Below are 17,041 nucleotides of genomic sequence, written 5' to 3'. Positions count from 1 at the left end.
TAAGTAACCGGAGGATAAACACTCCACTAACCACACCCACCAACTACTCCTAGCGATTTCGCGACTTCGCGCCCCCTTGCGTTGTGGCGGTGAATAACATCGCGCATGCCTATTACTCCCCGCTCAACGATAAATTACAACTGTCTGCGAAAAGCTATCTGCGAAAGCCTTGTCGCAAGAGCATGCAGAGGCCCTTACACCTGTGCGCCTTGGCACGTGCATCAGATAGCCTCTTGGGTGCGCTCCGGACAGCGCGCCCATCAGGCAGACTCTCGCACGCGCCGTAAACAGCTCTCACCTGCACAGGATGAAGGTGCAATCAGCACGCTGATATAAAAACTGTGAAAATGCACTTACTCTTCAAAGTATTGAGTTGCGTTCCTGATACATTACTGAGCCTTATTTCCTTGTTTGGTTTCCTGATCCCTGATTTCCTGTTTCTCGTCTTTGATTCTGCCTAGTCTACGATGGCCTGTTCGTGCCTCGCTCGACCTCTCGCCTGTTTTACGATTTTGCCTGCCATGTGAATAAAAATGAACACCATGTGACCTCATCAACTGGATTTAGCCAGCACTAATGCCTTCAGCAGCTTCAGTCCTAATGCAACTATTTTAGCAATGACTAATGCCTATATCCAGGCTGCGCCCTACAAAGACGCGCTGATCAAAGTTTCTCTTAAGACTCTTCCTTTCGAGTGAGTTCAGGAAAATCACGTACTGAGACAGCGTTCGTTGCTTAACGGCGTCTTTTAAACTCGCTCTTTAACCCTACAGTGCAACATCATCAGGAACCCACCGCAGAACGAGCACATATTAATCTCAACCTGTGGTTTGCAGCTGTGCTACTGTCAGAACACATTTGGTATAAATGCTTGGGCAAAAAGAAAGATTAGTCACTCAGATTGCTGTTCTTGAGCTGTGCCTTTTGAAACGGGTCGAGCTGTTCTCGACATGGTTTATGCCCTCGTACCCCTGGCACTGTACAGAACAGGATGAGTAAACCATCCGAACCTTATTGCCAAGTGCTTTAAAGGAAACAATTTTCAAGCTCATTAAAATAAATTATACATCTAAGACCAAAGCTCATGTTTTTGTTTTATCGCAAAGTTTATTTAATTTGGAAAAAGCGTGTTTTCTTTTTAAACACTTTTTTTTTTTATGCGGACCGTGCCAGAACATGCACTTCATTAATAGTCAATAAAGTAAACGACAAAAGTGTTCCAATGTGAAATGCTTTTATTTTCCTCATGTTGACATGAAGGGATTTCCGCCACCCCCCAATTTAAACGTTGCTTTAAAAGAACAGTTGGAAGTTTGAGCTCTTTTGGAGTCAGATTGCTTTTTGTCGTGCGTGTGCATGCTCCTGCTGTGCATGTACTCTTATGCCATTTATAAACTCTCCTGTTACTGTCATGGCCCATCAGATCGGCTCTGCTCGTGTGTTGATGCGTGTTACTGTCACGCAGTCAGACTTCACTCTCACTCTGTGGGTTTTTATTTTTTAAAGCGCCTTCTGATGTTTATTGAAAGAATGCAGCAAAACCTGCTTCTGCTCTGAACAGTCACACAAATTCGTTATCCAGAAAGGATTAAAAAAAAACCAAAGTATTTAGCGAAGTAGTATTCAGCATTTCCAAAAAAATCATCATGAGACAATTTTGCTAATGAAACACCTTTTTGATCAAAACCAGACTTGCAAACCGATTTAACTTTCTGGAGCGAGCCTGCTAGCACAGAAACCCAGCTGTCTCATTTCTGTCTCCCCTGAAATCATTCCGCATCCCTGCACGAGAAGCATAACCTATTGGTGATCATTCCTGTGCTCAAGGCCCTGCTCACGCGCCAGCTCGCGATGCGCTTAATTTGCAAATATTCAGCAATGAAAAATTGTGCTATGCGCAGTGAATGTTTCCCCCAGAGTTGTTTTTTGGTGCGTCTCTGCCTCGTGAGCGGCCGAAAACACTGCAAAAAATTTCAGTGCATGTATTGAAATTTTGGTGGTTTTGTTTTTGTCGTCAAACTAAGCAGCGAATACTTGCAGATGAGTTTGGGAATGTTTCCTGAAGCTCAGGGAACCTTTGTCAAGTCTCTTCGGATATATTTATCTCAAATCCATATCCACGATACTCACACCGGCAGCATCAACAACAGTGAGTGGCTCAGCATAGCCTAACCTTCGCCAGGACTCCGTGCATTTACATTCGGAGAGCCTTCAGAGCGCGTTGTGTGGGTGCTTGTGACCCAGTCGTTATGGGAAAAATAAGAGATTTATTCATCCCTCAGTGGGAAAATTTACATGTTACAGCAGCTCATGAAATGGAGAAGGAGTCAGGAATGAACAGTAACAAAAATAGAGTGCAATAAAAGTATTAAAAAAAACTATCATGGAGAGGGGAAAAATTATATATAAAGTAAAAGCACAGGGTACGTACATATACACAACTAAATAAGAATGGAACCTAAATAAGAATAGAGCGACGGCTACAATTATTGACACCTTAACAATCTTTTGGCCGTTGCAAAAGTAGGAAAGACTTTCAGTACGTAAATTTTGTATGAATAATTCCTCAAACTTCCACTGAAAAAAAAAAGTTAATTCCTGATTACTTAGTGTATCAGATCACGTGACACCGTTCCACAATTATTGACACCTTTGTCCAGTTATCGACGCTGTTCCACAATTATCAACACCTTCGTCCACAATTATCGACACCTTTTGTCCAGCTATTGGCACCATTCCACAATTATTGACATCTTTGGTCCACAGTTATCGACGCTGTTCCACAATTATCGACACCTTGGTCCAGTTATCGACACTGATCCACAATTATCAGCACCTTTTGTCCAGTTATTGACACTGTTCCACAATTATTGACATCTTTGTCCACAGTTATCGACACCGCTGTTCCACAATTATCGACACCTATTGACGCTGTTCCACAATTATCGACACCTTTATCCACAGTTATCGATGCTGTTCCACAATTATCGACACCTTTGTCCACAGTTATCGATGCTCTTCCACAGTTATCGACACCTTTTGTCCAGTTATTGGCACCATTCCACAATTATTGACGTCTTTGTCCACAGTTATCGACGTTGTTCCATAATTATTGACACCTTGGTCCAGTTATTGACACCGTTCCACAATTATTGACATCTTTGATAACTGACATCTTTGTCCACAGTTATCGACGCTGTTCCACAATTATTGACACCTTTTGTCCAGTTATTGACGCTGTTCCACAATTGACACCTTTGTCCACAGTTATCGATGCTGTTTCACAATTGACACTGTTCCACAATTATCGACACCACCTAAAAAAACATCATTTTTTTAAAGCACCGTATGTTGTTTATTGAAAGAATGCAGTAAAACCTACTTCTGCTTTGAACAGTAACACAAATTAGTTGTCTAGAAAGGATTAAAAAAAACCAAAAAGTATTTAGCGAAGTAGTATTCAACATTCCAAAAAATCATGAGACAATTTTGCTAATGAAACACCTTTTAAATCAAAACCAGACTTGCAAACCGATTAACTTTCTGGAGCGAGCCAGCTAGCACAGAAACCCAGCTGTCTCATTTCCCTCTCTCCCATGAAATCATTCCACATCCCTGCACGAGAAGCATAACCTATTGGTGATCATTGCTGTGCTCAAGGCCCTGCTCACGTTCCAGCTCATGATGCGTTTAATTTGCGAATATTCAGCGAATGTTTCCCCCGGAGTTGTTTTTTTGGTGCGTCTCCGCCTCGTGAGCGGCCAAAAACGCTGTCCACAGTTATCGACACTGTTCCACAGTTATCGACACCTTTTGTCCAGTTATTGACACCGTACCACAATTTTCAACACCTTTTATCCACAGTTATCAACACCTTTGTCCAAAGTTATCGACTTTCCACTTTCTAATCATTCGTTGTTTGTATTAATTTCTAGTTTTGTCGTTTACCAATAAATGTCAACAGGCAATTGTCATTGTAACCACATGAACATCCAGGTCAAAGGTCGCATGTAAGTTCTATTTCCTTCACTCCAGACCGCCAGGGTGGTGCTGAAAGCAAGAGTGGAAGGATCTTTGCATCTGCGCGTTTTGAGAATCGCATACAAAAGTTGTCATCTCATGACGTACGACATGCCTGCCTATATAAGGCAACATCCCACATCATTTGGCCTCTTCTTTTTTCTCGCGTTGGAATCGCATCTCTTCTATTGGAATTCTGTGTGTTTTATCAGTTCACTGTGGGAATACCTGCGACAATCTACAGTGCAGCTCGTGACTGAAGAGGACTTCAGTGGGACTTGACTCCACGCGAGCTGTTTGGTCGCTAAGGTAACTTGGTTAACATTTATTTTGAGATTGTTTTATGCATCGATAGTCACTGAATCTTGGATGCCAAGTTTTCAGGGGCGGTTATTATATCGGTCTTGTCACAAACTGTTCGGTTGGCGGCAGGTTTGTCAGTGTTGAGTGAGTTAGTGAATTGGTTGCCAGTAACGTTAACGTGTACTTACAACTTTACGTGAGCATCGGTTTTCTGGTTGCTAGTAAATGGTTGTCTGTAGCGGTAAAGTTGCGCTTGCGAACTCGCTAACCTTGGTTGCCAGGCTAGCAAGCAGCGCTACACCTTGCTTCTTTTCTTAAAAAAAAATCGTGGGTGAGTAGACACTGAGATGGATTCACTGAGGTGTTCCACTTGCCCCAACCTAATGGAGGTGCTGGATGCACATGATCGCTGCGCGGAGTGCCTTGGCATGCAACATCTAAGGGAGGCAATGTCTGATCCATGCCCTTCCTGTGCGTTAATGCCGCTTACTGTTAGACAGGCGTGGTTGGCTGGTATGGAACGTGCGTCTAGCAGTTTTCTGCTCTTGGATTCTCAGACACAACGGAAGCGTAGGCTTTCACCACCAGTGCATGCAAAACAGCGCAAAAAATCTAGGTCTTCTGAGTTAGAGCGTAAAGTGGAACTGCTCTCATCTACAGTGGTGCGTCTGCTGCCTCTGCTTGCAAGCCCCCCCCCCCAGCAGGGGCACAGGTAGGTACTGTAGAGGAACAGCCTGCACTGCCTGCCTCCTTGTCACCCGTTGGCTCATGTTCTCAGCCACCTGACCAAGAGGAAGTGATGTCTGTGGCTGCCTCAGACACCTTTTTCAGTCAGCCTTCTTCCTCGGCGCAGCCACCAAGTGAAGTCCTGCCAGGTGTTGAGCCCCGTGATTCGGGCAGTGATGTTACCTCTGGGCAATCTGGGGAGTCTGCCTCAGTGGTGGGTTCGGTGGAGGCCACACTGAAGGCTTTGCTTGCATGTTTGCAGTTGGACACCCCGGTGCCTCCTACCGGATCTGAGAACATGTTCCTGCGCCGTGTTCAGCGCGCCTCTCTGGTAATTCCACAGTGTCGTGACTTTACTTCTGTGGTGGCCTCTGCCCTGGAGGCTACTACGAAACCTGCCCGTCCAGACCAGATGTCTCGCATGCTTGCGGCGATGCAGGACCCCGGTGCTGTTGGCTTGGGTAGCATGCCAGTAGTCGAATCAAGCATTGCTTTGCTCATTGTGTCTCCCGATGAAGCACTTCGGGAGCAGGTGCGTTGCCCTAATGCTGAGTGCTGCCGCACAGACGAGCTACTTTCTCGTGCTTACAACTCTACTGCCTTTCTTGGCAGGGTGTCTAACTCACTGGCACACATGCTTGTTATGCTGCACTCAACACTCAACACATCATCGGCAGACCCACTGGCAGCTGAGGTACTGGAACTTGCACTGCAGGCTATGGGTGTCATTGCCAACCAATGTGGCACTACCTTGGGCACCTTGCTGCAAGCCCGTCGACAAGTGTAGCTGGCTCAATCGCCTCTGCCAGAAGTATGCAGGAACAACCTGAGGCACCTCCCACTGGCACCTGGACAGGTCTTTGGGCCAGCAGCACAAGAGGCTCTTGACAGACGTGTGTCTGTTAGAGTCTTGCTCCCATCATGTGGGCGTAGCACCCACCTTCAGAGCTCCGCCAAACCCTTCTGCCTCATGCTTTAGGCATGTGGCCCCTAGAGCTGCACAAAGGTCTCCCCATCGACCCCAGCAGCAGGCCCCCAATCCCCCACCTCCCTCATCTCCCTCGGCCAGGCAGGGTGGCGCTCAGCCACACGTGAGTTTTCGCCCTTTTCGACAGAGGGGTCCTCCCCGCCGTCGTTTTGGCATAAGATGGCATAAGTTTGGCATAAGTTTTTACAGGCAGCCAGCTAGCGCATTGGCGCGAAATAACAACCAACCAATGGCTACTCACAACCCTTTCAGAAGGGTACCGCCTGCAGTTCCGCCGCCGGCCACCAATGCATTTGGGTGTGAGGCAGACAGTTATAATCAATCCAAGACAGGCAGAAACCTTGTCGAGAGAAGTTCAGTTGTTACTACAAAAAGGAGCCATAGAAATAGTCGACCCCATTGTTCACCCAGGGGGTTTCTTTTCAGTTTATTTTCTCGTTCCAAAGAAAGACGGTGGGTTCAGGCCGATTTTAGATTTAAGAAGGTTAAACCGTTTCTTGAAGGTGCTTCCTTTTTGAATGCTATGAACTACAGATGTACTGCAAGCGGTCACAAACCAGGACTGGTTTGTGACCGTAGATCTTGAGGACGCCTGTTTTCACATACCCATTGCCACGGACCACAGGCGCTTCCTTCGTTTTTCGTTCATGGGAAAGATTTTTCAGTTCAGAGTTCTTCCCTTTGGACTTTCTCTGGCACCAAGGGTGTTCTCGAAATGCGTCCAAGTAGCACTTGAACCCCTTCAGAAGGAGGGCGTAAGAGTGCTCCCTTAATTGGACGACTGGCTTCTTTGTGCGGCATCGCCCAAACAGGCCAGGGAACATGCTCACCGGTTGCTACTACACATTACAACTCTGGGGTTCAGGGTGAACCAGAGGAAGTGCAAACTGGTCCCAGTCCAGGCAACACATTTCATTGGCCTTGCCCTGGATTCGAACACTATGCTGGCCAGTCCCACGCCAGACAGAATAAGTTCAATTCTCACTGGAGTGAACCACCTTCGTGTCGGGGGAACTCAGCGTTATGTTTCTCTCCTTCAGCTGTTGGGGAAACTCACAGCGGCCTCAGTAGGCATTCCTCTGGGTCTTCTGTGGCTAAGGGATTTTCAGAGATGGCTTCTTCAACTGCGTCTGTGTCCAGTGCGAGACAGACACATGAGGGTGAGAATAACACGCCGTTGCATGCTCACGCTAAGACCTTGGTCCCAGGCACACTTTCTCACTCGTGGAGTTCCACTTGGTCCCCCACTGGGACGGTGGGAGGTTATCCGGACAGATGCTTCCCTCATGGGTTGGGGTGGAGTCTGGCGTCGGCAAGACGTGAACGGCACCTGGCCTGCTCCATGACGCACGTCCCACATCAACACACTGGAGTTGATGGCGGTGTTTCTGACGTTGCGCCACTTTCAGGAAGTGCTACGGGGCAAACATGTATTGGTACATACAGACAATGTGGCAACTGTTTGCTATATCAATCATCAGAGGGGCACAAGGTCTGTAGCTGCGCTTCAGGTGGCTCATAGTCTCCTAGTATGGGCTCAGGACAACCTCCTTTCCGTAAGAGCATCTTATCTATCTGGACGCCTAAACAGTGTGGCAGATGCTCTGTCATGCGGCAAGGTGTCTCAAGGGGATTGGAAACTGCATCCAGATACAGTGGAACAGATCTGAAAAACCTATGGGAGAGCAACTGTGGACCTGTTTGCGAGCAGTCAGACAACTCATTGTCCGACATGATTTTCCCTGGGAGAAGAAACGGCAGCGTTGGGCCAGGATGCTCTGGCCCACGACTGGCCGAAGGCCATCCTTTATGCCTTTCCCCTTCTACCACTGTTGTGGAGGAGACTCTGCCGTGTGCATGATCACAGTCACCATGTGCTATTAATAGCTCCTCATTGGCCATCCAGGCCATGGTTCCAGCTCCTGCGGTCACTACTAGTGGGACCCCCTTGTCAGCTGCCCAGCAGGCCCGACTTGCTGATGCAGATGGAGGGCAGGATTCAACACCCATGTCCCGAACGCCTGAAGCTCTGGGTGTGGCCCTTGGGGCCTCGGGGCTACTACTGGAGTGTTCAGAAGGGACCAGGAACACCATGCAGAATCTACCCGACGCTTGTATGCAGGCAAGTGGAAGGTGTTCTGTGATTGGTGTGCGGAACGCAACATCGACCCCCTAAGCTGCTCTGTTCCACAGACTTTAGATTTCCTGCAGCACCTTTTAGAGCTTGGCAGGGCTGCATCTACACTTAAGGTGTATGTTGCAGCACTAACAGCCCACCGTTCAGAGGTTGGAGGTGTTTCACTTGGGTCCCACCAGCTGGTGGTAGCCTTTTTGAGAGGGGCATTTCGTCTTAATCCTCCTCATTTTGTGCGGAGTCCGTCATGGGATCTGAACACTGTGCTCGAATCCCTTTGCTTGCCTCCTTATGAGCCCCTGTCAGCAGCTGACATTAAGTGGCTATCTGTTAAAACGGCTTTTCTCCTTGCCATCACAACAGCCCGGTGTGTGACTGAGCTACATGCCCTCTCAGTGAGTACTGTTTGTCTTCGTTGGGGCCCTATGTTTGACAGTGTTTCATTGTGGCCTAACCCAGCTTTCCTCCCGAAAGTCTTATCTCCCCAGTTTAGCAACCAGCCGATTTTGCTGACTGCTATACCGGTGGACAGGACGGACTTGCGTGCAGAGTTGTGCCCTGTCAGGGCTCTGAGGTTTTATTTTGATAGGACGGCAGCCTTTCGTACGACAGATCAACTGTTTGTTTGTTTTTGGTGGTGCTCCAAGAGGAAGGCCTCTGTCCAAGCAGCGGCTCTCCCGTTGGGTTGTAGAGGCAATCACCCATGCCTATGAATCTATGGGACATACTGTGCCCTCTCCTGTCCGCTGCCATTCAACGCGTGCTCAGGCAACATCATGGGCAGCTCTCCGGGGCGTACCACTCTGACATTTGTGCTGCTGCAACTTGGTCCAATGCATGTACATTTGCCCGGTACTACAGGCTAAATGTTGCGTCCATGCCATTGCTGTGTGCAGCTGTTCTTCCGGAAGGTGGTGATGCTCTTCTGAATTCCTCGTGACTGGGTTGGTATTCATCTTCCACTAGTGCTTTCAGCACCGTCCTGGCGGTCTGGAGTGAAGGAAATAGAACGCTGGTTACGAATGTAACCGTGATTCTATGACAAGTGGAAGACCCCCAGGGTCTTTGGTCACTCGGATTGCACGAGAACGATCTTGAGGACAAATGACGTGGGATGTTGCCTTATATAGGCAGGCACGTCATACGTCATGAGATGACAACTTTTGTATGCGATTCTCGAAACGCGCGGATGCCAAGATCCTTCCACTAGTGCTTTCAGCACCGCCCTGGCGGTCTTCCACTTAGTCATAGAACCACAGTTACATTCGTAACCAGCGTTTTCTGAATGAAATAGAAAAATCTGAATATTTCAAGCATGTAATTTTTTTATGTTAGGAATTTAATTCTGGTCTAATTCTATTTATTGCAATAGGATTCCAAATACTCTACGTATAAACATTCCATTCTGTTATGAATCAGAAAAAAAAAAGTGTCACAGCACTTTTTTTTTTTTAAGTACTTCATCTACTTCAGCAATGTTACACAAAGATCGATCCATAACAGTTGTAAATGTCCCTTAATTCCACAGGGTGTCGATAATGGTGGACACCAGTGAAAGTGATCACTATTATCGACACTTCATGTGATTCTCAGATTTTCCTCAGATTGCTGATCATGTTGAAAAAATTTCCATCTCCGGTAACCATCAGACGATAAGATCAAAGGGTGAGGTGTGGCAGTCTTCCGGTTGATTGATTAACCAATAATAACAACTGTTGGAACTGAAACTGAGCTTGGTAAAATTTTTTATTGGTAAGTCTGAAAAGGTGTCGATAATTAATTAATTATGGACTGTTGATAATTGCAGCCGCCGCTCTAGTTCAACTGAAGTAGAATATCACACTAATAAAATACACACACGTGAAATAGAAATGGAATATTGCACCAGGTAGTGAATGTTATTCCACAGCATAGCATAAATAATGAGGATGGTGTGTGTGTGTGTGTGTGTGTGTAAAGTAACCAAAAACACGGGCTATGACCATGATTGTACACAACAGTATAAGAGTGAGACTTAAAAACTCATCTCATCTCATTATCTCTAGCCGCTTTATCCTTCTACAGGGTCGCAGGCAAGCTGGAGCCTATCCCAGCTGACTATGGGCGAGAGGCGGGGTACACCCTGGACAAGTCGCCAGGTCATCACAGGGAGACTTAAAAACTTGCAAATTAAAAGGATATTGTACCGGATGGTAATATTATCGCACAGCATAAGCAGATGACGGCGATAAGATGCGAATAAAAGACCCGACGCTGATTTGAGCGCAGTCGGCATGCTTATAGAAGGATGCCATTTTCACAGAGACTTTGTGAAGTATTCTGTCAGGTACACGGCGGTAGACGAATGCAAGTGCAGGAAGAGTGTGTGTGTTAATTAGCAGGTGTGATATTTCGACAAATGAAACTGAAAGCGGAGTCATAAACGTGGCGGTGATTTATGATAAGACTTCGCAAAGTCTCTGTGAAAACGGCGTCCTTGTATGCGCGTGCTGATTGTGCTCGAATCAGCATCAGGTGTTTTCAGGACGAATAACGACTGGGTCTTGTGAGCGAGCGTGGCATGATGGTCAGGTATTCACTGCAACGTTTAGCTCACCTGGAGATCACTATGCATCGCCAGCAGAACGCCTCGTTTTCATCGCGAGCTGTAGTGTGACTGTAGCTTTAGTCAGCAGATCAGGATTCTGTTGAGCAAAAGTGTCTGAGGTGTGTGTGTGTGTGTGTGTGTGTGTGTGTGTGTAGGTTTGATAACCCAGCAGCCGTCAGCTCCACACCAGCCCGGCAGCTCACCTTCAACTACCTGCTTCCTGTGAACGGCTGGCTCCTGCTCAACCCGTCAGAGCTGTGCTGTGACTGGACCATGGGCACCATTCCTCTGGTGGAATCTCTACTCGACCCGCGCAATCTGGCAACCCTGGCCTTCTACGTGCTGCTGGGCCTCCTGGCCTATCACAGCCTGCGCCAGGCCCACAGCTCCGCCAAGACCATCCTCATGGTGAGGCAGATTTAAAAATGTCCCCCATGACACGTCATTGTCACCTGATCTTTACATCGTTTGTGCGTACACGCTAATAATAACCTCGCTTCACTTATTAGCTCATCTGTCCGTCAGGTGTCCGTCATCCACGATTCACTTAAATCATATCTCCTCGTCAGCTCTCCACGGGTTTCCATTCCGAGTGTTTTGTTTTGAAAGAACTCGTCACTCCGCACAAAACTCGGCCGTTGTTTTGCAAATTTTTTGCTAACGAGTTCGTAATCAGGCCAAATTAACGATTTTCAGACTTTTCACTAGAATTGTATCTCCTCTCTGATTTCCCATCCGATTCCAGTTCTGATCGATGTTTTGGGTCGATCTTCCCTCGAGGAACAAAACTTGGTCGTTTGTTTGTTGATTTTTCTTCTTGTAAACAATTTGTGTATTTTCTCACTGGATTTCAGTTCTGATTGTTTTATTTGAAAGAACTCGACTTTCTGTACAACACTCGGTCGATGTTCAGATGAATTTTTTGCGAACAAATGAGTCATCAGGTCAACTTAACATGTTTTCTTCTGAATAGAATTGTATCTCCTCTCATTTATCATCCGAATTCAGTTCTGATCGGTGTTTTGGGTCGATCCACGCTCGGGGAACAAAATTTAGTCCTTTTGTTGATTTTTCCTGTTGTAAACAGTTTGTCGTGGAGATCCTTGACGTTCTGGTAATAATTCACCTTACAATTAAGTTATTCCACGAAATCGAGTCGTACGTGAGCTGATAGCCGACGAGGCACGTCGCGCTGAGTTGTCTATAAGCCGTGTACGACGAGATTTGAGTGGAACGACTGTTTTATTCTATCCACATACTCCAACTACTCTCTTTTGTGTTATTTTTGACAGAAGTAAAATTCATACATGAACAAATTTTGGCGAGTTGATTTTCTGTTTGGCGAGTTACTTTGGAAGGGAACTAGTCCGGCTGGCTGGTGAAAAAATATATGAATTTCTAGGCCTGGGCTCTACAGGTGTGAGTGGGGAGTCAAACTCTTGCGGTTACCAGAGGACCCGCCCCTCACTGTAACCCTAGCTATGTAATAGGCGAGAGGCCGAGGGCTACGGAAACGGGGATCGGTGCCACCCTATGCACCACATGACGTGGGAAGGGACTTTGACTTTGACTCGCAGTTACCCCTTTTCCACCAAATCAGTTCCAGGGCTGGTTCCAGTGATGGTTCACAACTCGTTCAACTTGCGAGCCAGCTGAGAACCAGTTTGCTTTTCCATAGCTCGTGGTGCTAAGGGAAGCCACGTCATTACGTCGCTGTATACGTCAGTTACGTCGCTACGTTTGCATAAACCTTGGTGCGAATATCGAAGCAAAAACAACACGGAAGAAGCAGCAGCAGCAACAACAACAATAATAATAATGGATGACTCCACGTTTGTACAGCTGCTGCTTCTCGTCGCTTAAAAATGGCGATCTTTCGCGGTCTTGTTATTGTTGTTGGTCTTAACAACTCCGCCCCCCGCTGACGTAAGCGGTTCTTTCCTCTGGCCCAGCAGAGAGTTGGTGCTAGCCTGGAACCGGTTTTTCTGGCCCCAGAGCCAGTTCTTTGTCAGTGGAAACAGAAAACCCGGTTCCAAACTAAGCACTGGCCCCGAACCAGCCCTGGAACTGCTTTGGTGGAAAAGGGGCAAGTATGAGCTAGCTGTAGAGTAGCCAATCGCAGGGCACGATTGCTCATATCCAGTCAATATGGATAGCATAAAGCTAGATAATCAGACCTTCTCGTCTTTTTATCCAAGATGATGAGGATTTTCCTGTCCTGGTGAGTTAGCTAGTAAACGATAAGGTCATGCAGCAGTAGATGTTACTGCTCCCCTGCCGAAGGTATTCAGTGCTCAGTGAAACAGATACTTCAGTCTATTCCAAAGAGACGCTTGGCTGGAGATGCGACTTCCAGATCTTCCAACTGTATCTTGCTTCCAGAATGAGTTCTCCTGGACAGTTCCTCCTGCATGCATGCCGGCTCTTTTGAAACTCGCTCCAGGTTTCACGAGCCGGTTCCACGTTGTTTCGAATCTGTTGGAAAGCAAACACAGTTTCTCTTCATGCATCCAACCAGGAAGGGCTTTATTGGTTGTGTCCGCGTGTTTATTTTTTCCCCCTTCATTCTCCCCTTCCCTTTTTGTCATAAAAGTTTAGTTTCCTGGCTCCATACTTGACCCCTGATAGTTCCTGCAGAAGTTCAGAATGTCAGTGCTTCTCATGCGTGTTTACAAGGACCAAAAAAAAAAAGGATAAGTTCAACTTTCTGATGAGTTCTCATGCAAAAACATTTTAAGCAATCCATTATGTTGGTGTCTCTGGTGAACTTCCAGCCCCTGCAGGATATCTGACACAGCAAGACCACAAATCAGCGTTCATGGACGACGTGCCAAAGTTCGCCATTGTCCATACTGTTATTAAGCCTTCGATAAGTTGCATAAGGAAGCGAATCTGTTTAGACTGGCTCTGGGTTCGCTCTTCTTCTGAACATTCCCAGTGTTAGGACCCTGGACACACAACCATATCCAGTTGGCTGCTGTTAATTGTATAAAATGTCTGCCAGCGATACAGCACACAGTTTGAGAAGTAATTCAAAGGCTTTGATTGACACCATGGTCTTCTTTTTAACGCCATATTTGTTTTGGCGAGAAGGTTTTTACTACAGCAGGACGAGGATGAAATCACAAAACCTTTCGCACACAGACCCGTTTCTCAAGCCATTCTTCCCAAGGACAATTTTAGTTTTGACATTTGGCTTGGCACAGACTTCAAACTCTTTGCCCCCCCCCAGACTGTCTCTGCTGAGATGAACAACCTGGTTGTTGGAAATGAAAATGTAAGACGTTCAAATATCCTCTCCGATAGTTCTAGTTCAGTAAAGGTATAAATTTTGTGAGAGAACACAACAATTGTGCCAAAAGGGTAAAATATGAGCGTTGGATTGGAACATCAGACAGCCGTATTAAAGTGAGATATTTATCGAAAGGAGTTAAGCGCCAGAGAAGGTGGTGTGTTGTGAATAAAAACCAATATATAAGTCATTTTTAATTCCATTTATCATCTCTGCCCTGAGATACGAGTGCGTTCTGTTCTGTTCTGTTCTCTGCAGTTTCTGCAGCAGGTTAATTCCAGCCAAATAAATCAAAATGCAGGTTTCAACCTGTGAAAGGCCTTAATCGTTTACTCTGGTTAGAGGTATTCGGAGAGTTCTTTTTATAATTGTTCTCATGGCGCAGGTTTCAGACTAAGCGGCACAAATTTACAAGCGATTAGCATCGAGCACGGCGCGGTCCTGTCTGAACAGGAACAATGAGAGCATTTTAGTGCACCGCTCGACACCGCTCAGGCTGTGTGTGACCTATTGCACTTGAAAGAGCTATATCTTTGGCTAATCCCTGATTTGATTTAGGACCGCCGCTTCTCCTAAATCGCTAGGCTCAAAAGCAATTTCTCTTGACCCTAATACTCGACGAGAGGAATACAGCGTGTAAGACGCGTCCGCTCGAAAGCTGCAGAGATGGTGAACTCTGAAACAGTGTGATGATATACAAATATGAGAGAGAGAGACAGACAGACAGACGGGGGGAGAGAGACAGACACAGAGAGAAAGGGGGAGAGAGACAGACTGATGGGGAGAGGGAGACAGACAGACACGGAGAGAGAGGGGGAGACAGATGGGGAGATGGACAGACAGACGGGGAGAGGGAGAGAGACAGACAGAGAAAGGGGGAGAGAGAGATGGACAGACGGAGGGGGAGAGAGACACCGAGAAAGGTAGAGAGGGGGAGGGGGAGAGACGGACACCGAAAGAAAGGGGGAGAGAGAGACAGGGAGAGAGAGAAACAGACAAAGACAAAGAAAGGGGGTAGAGAGAGAGACAGACAGACAGAGGGGGAAGAGAGAGAAGATGGAGAGGGGGAGAGACAGACACTGAAAGAAGGGGGAGAGAGAGACAGAGGGGGAGAAAGGTGGAGAGGGGAAGAGGGAGACAGAAAGACACAGAAAGAAAGGGGGGAGAGACAGACACCAAAAGAAAGGGGGAGAGAGAAACAGACAAACACAGAGAGAGAGAGACAGTCAGAAAGACAAAGAAAGGGGGTAGAGAGAGAGACAGACAGACAGAGGGGGGAAGAGAGAGAAGATGGAGAGGGGGAGAGACAGACACTGAAAGAAGGGGGAGAGAGAGAGACAGAGGGGGAGAAAGGGGAAGAGGGAGACAGAAAGAAAGGGGGTAGAGAAAGACAGACAGAGGGGGAGAGACAGACACCAAAAGAAAGGGGGAGAGAGAGACAGAGGGGGAGAAAGGTGGAGAGGGGAAGAGAGAGACAGACAAACGGGGGGAGAGAGAGAGAAAGTACTGTCTGTTACATCTGAAAATGTATTCAGTAACCCAGATATTTTTACTGAAGAAATGTACTGAAAGGTTTTAGCAGCAGGTTTCACCCATGTTCCCTATTCCCTACTCCCTACAAAGTGCACATTAAGCTTTCAGCATCTCCTGAGGCTAGACTGCTACCTGCTGTAGTGCATGATGGGATTTCAGGAGTGTGCTGAATTGATTGAGATTTGAGAGAATCTCCCATTTTCCAGACTTCCAGATTTCCCCACAATTTCTGGCAGAGGAAGCTGGTTTCAGAATTCTGGTCGTTATTTGGACAATACAGCAGAAAATCTGAGTATTCCGTACACGTTATTCAGTACACTTCAGTATTCCGTATCCGTCAGTATTAAAGGCTGTAAAGTACATCTGTAATCTTCAGTGATGCAGAAACATTAGTATTCCGTACACTTCAATATTCCAAACACTTTGGTATTCCGTACGCTTCGGCAGCCAATAAAATTCAGTATTCCAGACACGTCATTATTCCATACACTTCTCTATTCCTCACATTTCAGTATTCCGGACACTTCGGAATTCCTTAGACTTTAATATACCAAGCATTAATATATCTGTACAGTTCAGCATTTTATACACATCAGCATTCGGCACAATTCAGGACTCGGTAAATCAATATTCTGTATCGGTATTCCGAACACTCCCTGCTATTTTACCCAATTATAGATTTAAAACTCTGACTTCGTGGCTAAACAATATTCGTTTAAAGCGAGAAGGTGAAGATGAACTCCCTTATAAAACGGAGAGAGTCCGGAAACTTCAGAGGAGTCAGGAACGGCAAAAATCTCTTGGGATTAAACATCCACAACACAAACGCCTTCAGCGGTCATTCAACCTCTCTCTCTCTCTCTCTCTCACACACACACACACACACACACACACACACACACACACACACACACATATATATATGTGTATATATATATATATATATATATATATATATATATATATATATATACGGGACATAAAACGCCCACACACTAGATACACTAGATAAAATTGCATGTTTTCATGATGTATTTAAAGAAAAAAAGAGGATAAATCATGCCAGATCGTTTCCCACCTTTGATGTGATTTTGCAACCAACAGAATTCTTGTGAAGAAAAATGGAAGTGCTTTACGGGAAAAAAAACAAACTTGGTAGCTGAATAACCTGATTTGTATAAGTGTGCACACCCTTTTCTAACAGGGCGTGTGACTGCTCAGAATTAAACATCCACAACCAAACTCATTACCATCCGTTTAATTTTATTGACCTCTTGGTTTCAACTGACTGTGGTCTTCATGGCTTGTACGGGATCCCACAAGAACTTCTTCCAAAGCATGAGATGTTCCCTGCATGGAACACCGTAAAGGCCGTCATGAACAAGTAGAGAAAATGGGGCACCAAGAACAGGAAACTCTAAAACTGACAAAAGAACAAGATGAAAAGGTATCAGGGAG

At 46.2% G+C, this 17,041-nt stretch overlaps 1 protein-coding gene across 1 annotated transcript in view; it reads left to right on the top strand.

Annotated features, from left to right (window-relative positions):
- Window positions 1-17,041, top strand: part of tmtc3 (transmembrane O-mannosyltransferase targeting cadherins 3) — a 177,777-nt gene that overhangs the window by 91,119 nt on the left and 69,617 nt on the right. Inside the window, exon 7 of the mRNA XM_060928418.1 lies at window positions 10,914-11,166. Within this exon, the coding sequence (XP_060784401.1) occupies window positions 10,914-11,166 (253 nt within the window). The remainder of the gene's footprint in view (window positions 1-10,913; window positions 11,167-17,041) is intronic.

Source organism: Neoarius graeffei, chromosome 8 (assembly GCF_027579695.1).
Source record: "Neoarius graeffei isolate fNeoGra1 chromosome 8, fNeoGra1.pri, whole genome shotgun sequence".
Lineage (NCBI taxonomy): Eukaryota > Metazoa > Chordata > Actinopteri > Siluriformes > Ariidae > Neoarius > Neoarius graeffei.
Note: the sequence above shows the minus strand (reverse complement) of the source record. Positions and strands in the feature narration are given on the sequence as shown.